A 14,222-nucleotide genomic window follows, 5' to 3' on the forward strand; every position below is an offset into this window, starting at 1 on the left:
AGACAGATGGACGAGGAGATGGAGGGATGTAGAGATAGCAGGAGGGAGGGATGGAGACTAAGAGGGACAGGGAAAGTGAGAAACAAAGGGGTTGAGAGCCGCCCAGAGGGATCCTGGGAAGTCCAGGTGGATTTGAGCAGAAAGGGAGGGGAGGATGCGCACCTGATGAAAAGATAAAGAGACAAAGAAAAGGAGAGAGGATTCATAAAGAAGAAAGAAAAGCAGCTCAGAACGAGGGATTACTGTTAGTATAAGATGGTGGCTGACTGTCTGACAGTAAAAGAGAAAGAAGATAAAAAAGGGAGAAAAGAAAAGAGAACGTTAAAATGACAGCAACATGATTAAAATGCAGCGTTTGACATATTTTAAAACTTCAAATCGGCTCTCCTTCCTGCTTCATCTTGAAAAATGATCAGACAGTCACCTTACCTCACCAGGCCAGACAATTACATATACATATAAGTACGTATAACAGCATGGACAACATAATTATATTTTCTGCACTGCACTTTTTCTGTGTCTGTGATGAATGTGTAAGTGTTTTACTCTCCCCTGTTAAAGATTAATTACATTAAATCCACTACAGTTAAATAAATCAAACAGATCAGAGATGCAGAAGCAAGGTAAAAAGCTATTAAATCAGCCCTGATTTAAACTTGTCATAGAGAGATAACAGGGAATTTTTGCTAAGCTAAGCTGTAAATAACAGATGTCTTCTTCAAAGTCTGAAAAAGAGAAATGTTCTGGCTTTGTCCTCCCAAGTTTTACTTAATGTTTTCATGTGGAGCTGAATGCAAAGTGAGGTATTGAGAAGAAAGAGAATAACTTTCAAGCAGGAGGAAGGGACTCAGAGCTTTTCCTGTCGGGGATTACCAAAGTTTGTATTAAGTTTACACAGTACTTTTTCAATATTAAACTGTCTGTGTTTACTTTTACATAGCCTCTTTCCACTAGGCTTTAAAATATATGTCTTTGTTATACACAATAAAATTAGATTTCTTATTCCCTCACCAGTAGGTGGTGTACCTTTACATTCACACTTTTTAAAAAACAGACAATCCACTAATTTTACACATTAAAATCAGTTTACTGGTCACAGGGAGCACCGTGTGTATAATGTCTTAATGGCCTCTGAAGGTACTTAAGTCTGACAACAACCTCATGATGTCACAGTGATGTCGTTATCTCAGTTTGGGCTTCCAAACTCCTGCTTTGGAACCATATTATGCATATTATCATCTTTTCCTGATCACAAACATCTGTAAATTCCTTACATTCAAGCTTTTGAGAAACCAGAATATAAAAAAATAAAAATATTATTGCCTTATATAGTTTTACTTGCGTACATCCATACTTGTACTGAGTGAGATGAAGCCTTGTAGTTTAGTAAACACAAGAGTGCTCAGTAGTTCAAATTAGGTCAAAGAGTAAGGATTTGCTGAACCAGATATTTTCTCCAAAACACAAACAAACAAAGACACTCCCATAACTGAAACACTTGAGATATGTTTTAGAGTGATAAAGAATCTGAATTTGATGTTGCAGTGATGGAAAAACAAATGACTATGTGGCTTATACAGGAAAAAGAATGAACTGAGAGAGCTGTAGGGTTGTACGTGATAGATTACAGGACTAAAGGTAGGGTTCCTACCTTGTACTGTGGATTAGGCCAGGTCATGGTGGAAAGCTTTAAAGAAATACAAAAAACAGCTAAAAGGGTGTCACTGTGGCATGGTGGTCCAAGGTTAAAAAAAAAGGCTCTGGTCTATTGAGTAAACTGTGAAAGGTTTTGTATACTTTTCAGTGGAGATCAGTTGTGCAGTATCAGGGAAAGCTTCTAATTTTACAGTAAGTCACTTCAGATAATCACTAGAATTATTTGATTTGGTTATGTTTGATCCTAGACATCTAAAAAACGTCCATTACTCAAACGTACGTATCCCAGTTTCAACTCAAATATTTAGATGTAGTTTGACCTTTAAATCACAAAATAATTGCTAACTTGGTTATAAAGCGCTTCTGTGAAACCGCTTTGTTCTGTTTATCATCTTATGGGTGATTATGTCACAGTTTACTGCAATAAGTATCTCTCTAAACAGACTGCCCCTTGTTGACCTGTTTACATGTTTTTCATCTCTACGCATGAAGATTTATTTACCACAGCTCAAACATGTAGAACACAAACACGAAGACTGTTTTTAATGTGGCCAAATATGGCTCTGAGCACCTCGCCAGACCCAACTTGGCTGATCAGAGTTTGAGTGAACTTGTAAGTAAGCTCTATCTGATCACTAACTGATCGCCTGGTTAAACATTTTCCCACCAGGTTTAAAGGAAGTCTGTCTCTTATCTGAAGTGAAATGGTTTCCACCAGGCTGGCTGCGTGGCTATGAAACTCAGCTCGGCAGGTTTAGATATACATTTTCCAATGCCCTTCTTTTGACTCTGGCTCATCCCCTCCTTGAAAAAACGTTGAGGTGCTTTGGATGAAATCTTCCACCAAAAGCATACATATATAGATATATCATCCAGACTAATAAAGTAAAACAGCCTTGAGGAAAAATTTCAAGACAAGTAGAAGAGGAGAGAAAGAAAATAAACTGGAGACATGATAAAGGATTTGATTAATGAAAGATGTGAAGGGCATACTTTGGAAGATGTGTGCATGAAAGAAAAGTTAGAGATAATGAGAAAAGTGGAGAGCAGGAGTGAGAAAAGATGCAGGGATGATATTCAGTATGAGTAAGATGTTGTGAGGAGGAATGGAGGTCAGAAGTAAAAAGAAAAATGGACATCTGCTCAAACAAGACATCTTCATTGTGATTGAAGCTGAAAGAGGCTAAAATTGCCAAAGAAAACTTAATAATGAAGGATATTTTAAAAAAGGGAATGGAGGGAGTGATCAATGTATACACTGCATGCAGCAGACTACCCACAGTCCTCCCTGCTCTCCCCTGAGGGGCTTGCTGATTGTGTGGATGTCTATATATACAATATGTGTGAGTGATCAACTCTGTGTCCCTGCAGTTTTACATTTGAGTGTGAGTGTGTGTGGGTGCACGCGTGTGGCCACATATCTTTCTCTTTGATGTACATGTGCTTCTGAGTCCGTCACTTGTGTGTGGCAAGTGTGTGTGTGTGTGTGTGTGTGTGTGTGTGTGTGTGTGTGTGTGTGTGTGTGTGTGTGTGTGATGAGATGAGATTAGACATCCTGCAGGGTTGTGGTTCCATGGAGGCCACCTGAAGCAGCAGGAACGACAGGAATGTGGGAACAGTGATACGGCTCGCTGTCTCCATCACCACAACAACATCTCTGCCTCACTGTGAGAAAGGAGAGGAGAATAGAAGAGAAGAGAAGAGAGGAGAGGGGAGAGAAATGAGAGGAGAGGAGAGAGAGAAATGAGAGGAAACAGAGGGAGGACAGAGAAATGAGAGAGGAAAGGAAACAGAGAGGAGAGGAAACAGAGGGAGTAGAGAAATTAGAGGAAAAGGGCGAGAGAGAACTGAGACAAGAGGAAATGAGAGGAGAGGGATCAGAGAGAGAGAGAGAGAGAAATGAGAGTAGAGGAAACAGAGAGGAGAGAAAAGTGAAAGGAGAGGAAACAGAGGGATGAGAGGAGTGAGACGAGAGGAAATGAGAGGACAGGGAACAGAGAGGACAGGGAGGAATAAGAGGAGAAGAGAAGAAACAGAGAGAGGAGAGAAAAGTGAAAGGATAGGAGAGGACACAGAGAGAGAGAGAAATGAGAGGACAGGAGAGGACACAGAGAGAGAGGAGAGAGAGAGAGAGAGAAATAATGGATGAAAAATGAGAAGAAAAAAACAGGGACAGCGAGAAAAATGAGAGAACAGGAAACCAAACCTTGTTTCAGAGTTTTCCAGCCTTTATTGCTGCAAAGGTTGCTAACCTCTTTGAATCTCAACATCACAGCGTCAGCCTAAGTTTTTTCAGGGTAAAACTTTTTATAGAGTTTTGTAAGAGTTTTAAAGGCATTTGCCCACCATACCCTGGGAGCCAAGTCAAGTCATGTATTTATAGATTATCACAGCACGCCACCCAGAAAACAAAAGGCTCTTTTCTCTAAAGTTGATAGGATGATAAAAAACATTCCCAACTCTTATCTCAGACTGAAGTTCAAAACAGAAAAGCTTTGATTTATTGTGATTTAAATAAACTGAGAAAACCAAGACCTTGTCTGTGCTGCGACAACTGAATTATAAAACGATGAGCAACTCATGAAGTATGGGTGCAAAAATGTTGAAAATTTGGTTTACTCTAATGAACTGTGGAATATTATGCATCAGTGAAATCGTTTTAAACACAAGTAAAATTTGGACCAGTGGCGTCTGGTAAAGGATACAATTAAAGGGCCTCTTTTAAACAAACAGTGGAATTTATGGACTTGAAAGAAAGAAATGATTCTTCTTCAAAAACAGGTACACTGCACTTAAAAGGTACCGTGTAGAGTTTTCTTGTAAACAAGCAGTAACATATGTTGAATTCTGTTCGGTAACTTGTTTCATTTTGAGGTTTTTTGCCAGTTAAATTGACAATTATTATTTGACATTTTCGGTATAACATTGACTGGCCTAAGGCCTTACATCTCTCCTTTAGAAGAGTACACTTTTTGGTCTCCTGACTCCTGCCATCTGTTTCTTTGTTTGTCAGTTTTTCTGTAAATCTGCTTGGCATGCACCATTTCCATTGTAATTTAGGGATTACGAATGATTAGAAACATAATTTTCTGTTTATATGAAACAGCAGCTTTGTTTGTTGTCTGTTTCCTCTATTACACACAATATCTCAAATACCACTTAAACATTTTGTTCAGAACTTGAAAACACTACAACCAGTGTTGTAGTTGATGCTGGCCTTCAGTTTAAATCCTCACTATTTTGCCAAGTTATTATAAAGATCATTTCAAAGCAACAATGAAATCTCTCATCTCTCTCTGTTTAAAGATCAGAAAAATGGTGTGGGGTGTAACCTTTTTGTGTATTTGTTCCAAAACATTTTAATACAGGATATTAGGTTCAGTACGCAACTTCCCGGTTCAGTATACTCCCATGACATATTTTGAACAATTACTGTCAAAATAGTTTCCACAAAGACCCACCCCTATTCTGCCTCTGATTGGCTCTGACTGTGATATTAATTTCAAACCCTAACCATCTCACTGCTCATGTCTAAACCTAACCAACCACACCAATGAAGGTAACAAACAGTAGACAATCAGAGACAGAGCAGGGCGGGTCTTCACAGAATGCAGGTGGGAAAAAATCAAGTGTAGCACTCTCATGGATGTATGCTGGCAGACTTAGCCAAGTTAGACTGTTTACCCTGGTCACTCATGGTCAGTGTCCCTGCCATCATTGATATTAAAGTATGTGTTGTTATCTCTGTATTTAAATGATATTACAATTTAATATTATCTTCTACCTTTTTTGTTTTTTACTGCTATACCAAAATCATACAGAACTGTGAGCCCAAAACTGAGGTACATACCAAACTATAAATTCAGTGAACTGCTACACCCTTATACGTCCAATTTATCTTGTTCAAATTAAAAACTTCCCCACAGAGCCAAATCTGTACACATTGCTACAACAGGATAACAAATATGTATTTGTTAAACTTTGTCTAAATTGGACCAGTGGTGTCTGAGGCATTATGTTTTTAAAGACAGACAGATGGAATGAGGGAAAATCCACACTCCACCTGATTGCACTGCATGAGGTTCAACAGTCGGCGCAACACCAAAGTGAGAAAAATGTATCAAATGTTGTGATCCGCTGTGCTTGAAATGAAGATCGGACACTGAGGTGTGGTGTTAGTTGTGTGTGACAGCAGGTGTTGTTCTCCTGTGGCGGACCCAGCGCTTCGCTCTCCCACTGTGGCTGGTTATTAATGGCTACAGATTCATTACAAGCAGCCAGTCAGCCATGCTGCCAGCACGCCCGACGCTATTAGTCACACAGTCAGACTGATAGATGCACGCACAGATACACACACAGGCGTACATGTAATGAATACCAAATACCACCCCTCAAACACATACACAGACACACACACACACATATAAACAGTTTCATACACATGCTTACATCCAAACACACACACACACAGTTTACACAAACCTGCGCAACACTAATCTAAACCTTTCCAGTAATTCAGATGCTGTTAGAGTTTCTTTCCAGTTTAACAAATGTTTTTCCTTTTTGTCTCTTTCTTTTCCCACTCCCTTCTGTCCTGATCTCTTTATTTCTCTTAATCCAGAGGACATCTTTATCCTCCAGGGGAAAGACAAGAAGAACCCTCTCATCTATGGCCTGTTTACCACTTCAAGGTATGTAACACTGAGAAACCCAAAACGTGGGAGTAACTGTAAAAGGTATTTTGTAATCTGTGAAGCCTGGTTAAGCTGTTGAGAATACCAGCATGGTGGTGGATGGGACGCAGTGGAAAATTACACGAGGTGGAGAAATTTTGATTTGAGATTTACAGAGATTGCTCATGGTGAAAAAAAAGCAGTGAGTCATTGATATTGATCAAGGTCAGCAGATATATCTGGGCTGAGCTGTTTCGTGTTACAGTACACTGCAGCAAAAACTTTCAATATTTGGAGAGCCAAGTAAAGGAAAAAATAGAAGAGAAGAGGTAGGAAGTTAGAAAAATCAACTCCTCATTTGATTTTATCTTCAAACACTAAACACTAATTTGTTAAGCATCATGTTTAACTGTAATGGGAGTCCAACACATCTGTGGATGCTGTCTGTCACACCGTCACCCTGTATTGTCACATGATGTGATGTACTGTGGGATTCACGCAGGCCGCAGGGTCTTGTGCCATTGTGAGTCATGACTGAAACACAGTCATTTATGGTAAGAAAAGGGAGCCTTAGAGGCTCATATGAGCCTTCATCATCGTAACATCACCATCAGTGATCTAGCTCTGACACAGCAAGTGTTATGTGTGTGTATCAGTTTCTAATTGAGAAATCTCTTGTTAAAGATACTTCAAGCAACTTCTAAACCTCAAAAACCTGAAAAAAATTAACTTTTAAAGAGAAAACGTAATAAACAATTTACTCATGTTCCAAAGGGCAATCCAGAACAACAACTTGCCATACAGCTACAAACGTTACTAAAAACCATGACAAAACACAATGGAAAATATGAATCAGTACTGAAATGTTGTGTTTGATTAGAGCTCATAGACAATATGCTTTCTGTTAGTGTCTACAAAATGGTAATTTGCTCGCATGTGAGTAAAACACAGTCATAGCTCAGAGAGGAACAAAACATATTTCTTCTCCTTCTGAGACAGAGCAATGACACAATTAGATAAAACTGCATGATGGAAAGCTGACAGACACTTAAAAACACACAGAGGGATGAGAGAGAAGGCCGATAGAGAGACAGGCTCTCATTAAGAAAGACACTCTGAAAGATAGATAACAGGTGTTAAGCTACAGTACATGCACAAAAAAGACACTGGCTGACAAAAGTGTGGAAAAAATAGAGTGAAGGAAATCCAGAACAAATTAGCGAGTGACTAAGAGACTAAAAACATCTACAGTTTCTGACGGCACCACATGTTCTGAGAATAAGTCGGTTTCTGAGGTGGACGCCTGAAATCTACAGTAGCACCAGAAGTATGACAACATTTGGCATGGTCGAGCAGGGAGTTGGTCTGTTTCTGGGTTTTGGAAAAAGTGTCTGGAATCTCAGCAGGGAGCAGACAGAAATCCAAAGCATCACACAGGGTGGGGTCCCAACCACAGGACTGCTGAGTGCAGAAAAGGTCATTCCTGCTCAATGGAAAATGTCTCTCTCTCTCTCTCTGGAGTGCTCATGCTCGCACACACAGAGGTTTTTGTGATGAAGTCTGTGGATCAGTCTTCTATTTGTTGCTTTTATATTTGGTTTTTACATTTTTTCCATTTCTTAATTCAATCGCCCACCTATCACATGCAGTATATCAGATGGATCTGATTAAATGTATTCTCCTACAGTACATCGGGTTATGGGTTGGTCCCCTTCCAACTATTAACTTCTTTGTTTGTTTGCTTGTGTATCTTGATTTGTTTATTTACTGTACTCATGCTCATTCATTCATACATGCTCATTCCCTTCTTTCATTTGTTACAGTAGATCTGAGTTTTATGGGTTTCTTTGGCGCAGCAGCTAAATTCTTGACCTTCTTTTGTCCCCATGTTGATTCCTGCCCATCACACATGATATCTAGCCAGCAGTGATGATATTTCTACAAAAAAAGAAGAATCTTGCTGCTGGGTTACCGCACACACAGCTTAGTCAGAAAGCTTGCGAGAAAAACACATTTCAGCATTGTTTGGCATTTTCAAAACAACACTGTATCAGGATACTACATTATATTGGAAAATTGCCATGTGGGTTTCTCATGTTTATTCACTCCACATTCACCCGGATTTCATAGTAATTGAGCTGCTTTAGTCGGAGCACCGGGGATTTTAAGCTTATAGTGAACAACTTTTGCCCTGCTGAAGTGCTGTTGAGCAAGACACTAAATCCCATTGCAACTGTAGGTACTCTGACCCCTACATGAAGGAGAGAGATTTCTCCAGAGGAAGTCTAGGGTATCACGCATGACTAAACATACTGTATGTGTCAGCCATTTTAACTAAGGGAAACCACCCTGATACACCACATTATGGCCTTTCCTTACTGTTTTGGTTCTAGCTGCTCTGGCCATCAAATACTGCTGGAATCTAAAGCTCAGACACACTTTGCCAAAAATCTCAACCATGATCTTAAGTACAGTGGAAGAGACGTGTTGTGGTGGCGACTGGTGTGCTGAAAGCAGAGCATTCATCCAAGCTGGACTTTGTGGTCGGAGCACATTCAGTGAATTGATGCATTTAAGCTGAAAACCCACAATGACTCACAACTCAACATACAGTAGATCACTTTCTTATTTAATCTACTGCTCAAAGATCATTGGAACTCATCAAGTGAAATCATCAAAGACACGCTTGGCTTATTTGTTTTTTATTCATGAAGGCTGATAGAAGAAGACTATTTGTGATGGATGACGTTTTTCGTTGTTTCTCTCTCCTATCCTCAGTGATATCCTGAATGGTTCAGCAGTGTGCGTTTACCGAATGGAGGATGTGGTTCGGGCTTTTAAGGGAAACTTCCTGCACAAAGAAGGTCCTCTGTATAAGTGGGCAGAGTTTACAGGCAAGGTGCCCTACCCGCGACCAGGAACTGTAAGTTAATACTCAAAACCATTTCATTCAGGCAACTGTTATAGCTTTCTGGAATTAGTAATCATGCCCACAGTCTAGTGAGGTGACTGTATGTAGTTAAGCAGAAGTAAAGGAATGGTTCATGAAAAAAACAAGAGATACAAGTTCAATGACAGGTATGTGATGAAAATCATCTGTGTCTTTTAATAATTCTCACTTTATTCTTTCTCTCTCTCAGTGTCCCAGCAGTACATATGGAAGCTACAGCTCAACCAGAGAGTATCCTGACGATGTCATCTTCTTCAGCAGGACTCACCCACTGTTGCAGGTTCAGCTTATTCATCTTCTTCTTCTTTTTCTAATGAATTTCTGGCAAGCTGTACACTGAAAAGTGTATTGCTGTACTCAACAGACAGGGTTTAGATATATATCCTAGGTTGAAAATTATTTTCTTATGTCCACTCTTTTTGAGACCAATTTTTCTTTACAAATGCCAAAGCAGTCACAATTTTTCAACTGAACCTTGAGCTTCTCATAAAAGAGATTTCTTAGTCAATTTGTCAAAGATTTTATTTCCCTCAGCTCCTGAATGCCCAGAGATCCACAAAAAGCCTACATGGCAGCCCATATTCTCAATCCTAAACAAGCAGCACAGAATCCAGGAGCAGTGCTGCAGGTTCAGCTGATATTTCACTTTATTAAATTACATCAATCTAATTCAGTTAGATGTCCTATAGTGCCCTATTTTACAGTAGACAGTAAATATAAAGTAGTTCCTTTCTTTCTTTCTTTTTGTATGACCCAAATGCCCTAACCAAAAGGACACCACTCCAACACTGAGAATGTCATTATCACAGATGAGCAACACAATTTACACTAGGGCTTTGTCTGATGATAAAATCCCAGATCCTAAAAGTTCACTCTGTTTTAGGAAAATGTGCTGCCACTCGGGGAGCGTCCCCTTCTTGTTAGAGTGGGTGTTCACTACAAGTTCAGCAAACTGCTGGTGGACAGAGTGGAGGCCATCGACGGCACCTATGACGTCCTGTTCATCGGCACAGGTAGAGTTTCTGCTCAAAACCGTCCATAAAGTGTAGAACTGTGTGCTTCGCTTGCTGTGCTCTAGTTTTTTTCTCAATTAAATTTTTATATGTGCTGTTTTTGTTGCAGATTCTGGTCTGGTGCTGAAGGCCATCCATCTGCCCAGAGAACATGGTCAGAGTCAGGAGGTCACTCTTGAGCAGCTACAGGTCTTCCAGGTACAGAGCAAACTGTTACTGTACAAATACATGATGTCATCTGAAATGACCATAGCAGGGATTTTACATGTTTCAGTCTATTTATAATAATTTTAATACGGTGTACTTTGCATTACAGCCAATTATGGTTCAGCCAATTAAAGTTAACATTTTAAAATGTTTTTTTTGCCATTTGAGAATCAAATAACACACTCTTCGAAAGTGATTTAATAGTTACACTATTATGAAGAGGTGATTTGATAGATTACGTATCTGTCATGAGTTTTTCATACCATACATAAAAGAAGGGAGAACAGTGCCTTAAACAGAACAGAAAAACTATAGCAGGAATATGGTACAAATGTAGAGCATATATGTTCTATCTATCTAGTGCGACAGATTCTTTTTCTGTTTTTTTCTGTTTGTCTCAATTTAAACTCTGTTTTTGTTTCTCTCTTCCTCACAGCACAAATCACCTGTGACAGCTCTGACACTCTCAAAGAAAAAGGTAACAGATAAGAGATGCAGGAACTCACTTTCAAACTTCCAAACTCACCTTCATGTACACACACGCACACACACACACACACACACACACACACACGCACACACACACACACACACATACACACACGCGTACAGACACACACACACACACACACACACACACACTTATCACTCATCTCTCCACCTTGTATCTCCAAGGACAGCTTCATCACCAGTTGCTATGGTTACCCGACCTCAGTCACAGCTATAATGAAGAGATACCACACACATAAAGACATACACACACACACTCACACACACACAGAGAAATACACCTTGCATTATTAAAATTGTTGGAGTGTCATGACAAAAAATCTGAAGCTTGCTTACACAACCAGACACACATTCACACAGATTTTAAAAAACAAGCATCCCCACGTTTCTCTCTCTCTCTCTCTCTCTCTCTCTCTCTCTCTCTCTCTCTCTCTGTCTCTCTCTCTCTCTCTCTCTCTCTCTCTCTCTCTCTCTCTCTCTCTCTCTCTCTCTCTCTCTCTCTCTCTCTCTCTCTCTCTCTCTCTCTCACACACACACACACACACACAAACACACTCCTTTGGGGCCGCACAGTGACATCATTACACTGTGAGTTGGATGTGTGACTGAGTGAAGATGAATCTGGTTTAACTGTTGATTGTCAATATGTCTCTCTGTTTTATGAGAGCAAGCTGAATGCCCTCTCTCTCTTGGCTCAGTCTGATTTATTACTCTCTTCTCCTTCATTTCCTCCATTCTTCCTCCCTTGCTATGTTGTCAACATTGTTTTCTCCTCCACCTTGTTTTCTCTCTCTTTCTATTTCTATCTTTCTTCCATGCCTCCCCCTCCTCCTCCTCCTCCTCCAGCAGTGGTTGTTTGTGGGCTCCAGCGAGGGCGTGTCCCAGCTGGCCCTCTTCCAGTGCGAGCTGTACGGTCAGGCCTGCGCTGAGTGCTGCCTGGCCAGAGATCCCTACTGTACCTGGGACGGACACGCCTGCAGTCCCTTCATGCCCACTGTGCGCAGGTATGGATGATGAATTAGATCTATATATGTTTATCCAGACAACACTAATCTGATTATTGCATTCATGTAGGATAGCTTTTCTTAAAGTCTGAATACCGAAGGAGAAACACATGGAGCCAATCTTCTTAAATCAGATTTCAACCACATTTGTTGATAGTTTGACATGTGGCTCAAATTACATCTCGACTCAGAGCTTTCTTTTTTCATTCAATTTTAAGCTTTTTTCCCCCACACTTGACCAATGTTTGGTTCCCTTACAAATGGGCAGATTTCCGTGAAATTTTCAACTATTAATATTTTTGGTGACCAGATGACCTTTCCTCCACTGACACCATCATCATACAAAATCTAATAATGAAACAAGCCATTGCCGTAAAATTCTCTGAGCAAACTGATGCTCACAAGTGGATTAACCCCATTTATTCCTATGTCCCCATTATCTTTCCTCTAGCACCACTCATAGGACAAAAATGGTTAGCCCCACTTCACCTTAGCATTACAGGCTGAAATGAACATTGCACCCTCTTAAAGTGACTAGGCGCATGTTATTCTTTGCTTATAGTAATTTCATGACTTTTTCCACAGGAGGAATGCACGTCATTTAGGGGAGGATGAGGATCCATTAACCCAGTGTGTCAGACAGGGAGGTGAGGAGCTTATTCACTCTTCACATGATGCATTTACCGGTTCTTTACATATAATTTGTTTATCTGAAGACAGACATTTGGCCTACAGTTAATGCATGAGTTTTAATAATGCTTCAGCTACAGTAGGTTTATTCAAAGTGTTATTTCATGTCATATGTATGCTTTATATTTTGTAAATTTGGTATAAATATACAGTATTTTATGTTTTAATAAAGTATTATACAGATGAAGTCTCAAACTTAGAAAAAACAGACTTTTACATCTTTTCGTCAATCTCTTTTAGCCGGGCTGCAGGTAGAGGCGGAGCAGAGGGTGATGATGGTTGCCGAGGGTAACAGTACCTACCTGGAGTGTCTGCCCCGATCCAGACATGCTGCTGTCACCTGGTACAAACAGGCTGGAGAGAACAGTCCTGAACTAAACCAGGTACAAGCACCATTTTATTTATGTTCCAGTACCGTCCTCAACTTCAGTTACCCAGAATTTTAAATATGAACACAAGTTGCCAACATCTGATCTCTCTTTCTCTCTCCAGGTGGTAACAGGTGACCAGATGGTTGTGATTGAGCGGGGTGTCCTGATTCGTCGGGCCGAGCTGTCTCATGGCGGTGTCTACCACTGTCAGGTGGAAGAGCATGGCTATCACTGGACGGCCGTCACCATCCGCCTTGCTGTCTGGAGTCCTTCAGCCAACCGCCTCCTCGCTTCCTATTCCAGATCATCCTATCAGAGTGTGGAAACACAGCCCTGGTACGAGGATGTGATGGCGCTGATTCATCCAAGAAACCTCGGTCAGCACTGCCGCGCCCTGGGATATCGGCCCCCGCGCAACCACCGTCGCCACGGTGATATCATGGTGGAGCCCAACAAGGAGAAAGAGAAGGGGGAGAGGCACAAGCATGGGGGTGGAAGAGGAGGAGGAGGAGGAGGAGGAGCAGCAAGAGCAGCGGGCAGGAAGAGCAGGAGCAAGCCGCAGCAGAGAGCACCGAGGAGCGCTTGAATGTGTCACAGAGCAGAAGGAGGAGAATTTTCAGTGACTTAAACACACACGTTTATGTTACACACTAAGACATACACACGTACACACACACACACACACTTAACTTATACACTGACACACACACATACTGTATGTACAGAGACTTAGACATGTGCATGCACTTATATACAAACAAAAAAAGCATCCTCTCATTACATTATAGTGACAAACTTTCAAACTAAGCTACACACAAACAACTGAAGTATGAACAATACAGGAGGATGTGGACAGCAAGGACTGTTTCACCTGGACAAAAGACTTTGTGAATAAAAAAGCAAAAGCAGAAGACCTTAGGTTGCAAAGCATGTTGAATGAAGGACACGCCCAGATCACTCAGTTTGAATGACTCTGTGTCGTAAGGCACATTTCCAATTTGGAGCTTCTGCAGAGAAAAAAATGTGAGTCTCATTCAAAAAAGTAGATTTTATGAAAAATCAACCCCTCTGAAATGATTTCTGCCTGAAGGATCATTTTTGTGGCTTTGCATGTTTTTGCCCATTAACTAAAAATCCTGCATACAATG

General features: G+C 40.5%; 1 protein-coding gene across 1 annotated transcript in view; it reads left to right on the forward strand.

Moving 5' to 3' along the window:
* sema3h (sema domain, immunoglobulin domain (Ig), short basic domain, secreted, (semaphorin) 3H) overlaps positions 1-13,660 on the forward strand; it is a 51,057-nt gene extending 37,397 nt beyond the window's left edge. The window contains exons 9-18 of the mRNA XM_062426622.1: positions 6,278-6,347; positions 9,108-9,252; positions 9,470-9,559; positions 10,163-10,292; positions 10,402-10,490; positions 10,936-10,977; positions 11,856-12,013; positions 12,599-12,660; positions 12,944-13,086; positions 13,196-13,660. Of these exons, the coding sequence (XP_062282606.1) occupies positions 6,278-6,347; positions 9,108-9,252; positions 9,470-9,559; positions 10,163-10,292; positions 10,402-10,490; positions 10,936-10,977; positions 11,856-12,013; positions 12,599-12,660; positions 12,944-13,086; positions 13,196-13,660 (1,394 nt within the window). The remainder of the gene's footprint in view (positions 1-6,277; positions 6,348-9,107; positions 9,253-9,469; positions 9,560-10,162; positions 10,293-10,401; positions 10,491-10,935; positions 10,978-11,855; positions 12,014-12,598; positions 12,661-12,943; positions 13,087-13,195) is intronic.
* Positions 13,661-14,222: the final 562 nt, after the last annotated feature.

Source organism: Scomber scombrus, chromosome 10 (assembly GCF_963691925.1).
Source record: "Scomber scombrus chromosome 10, fScoSco1.1, whole genome shotgun sequence".
Lineage (NCBI taxonomy): Eukaryota > Metazoa > Chordata > Actinopteri > Scombriformes > Scombridae > Scomber > Scomber scombrus.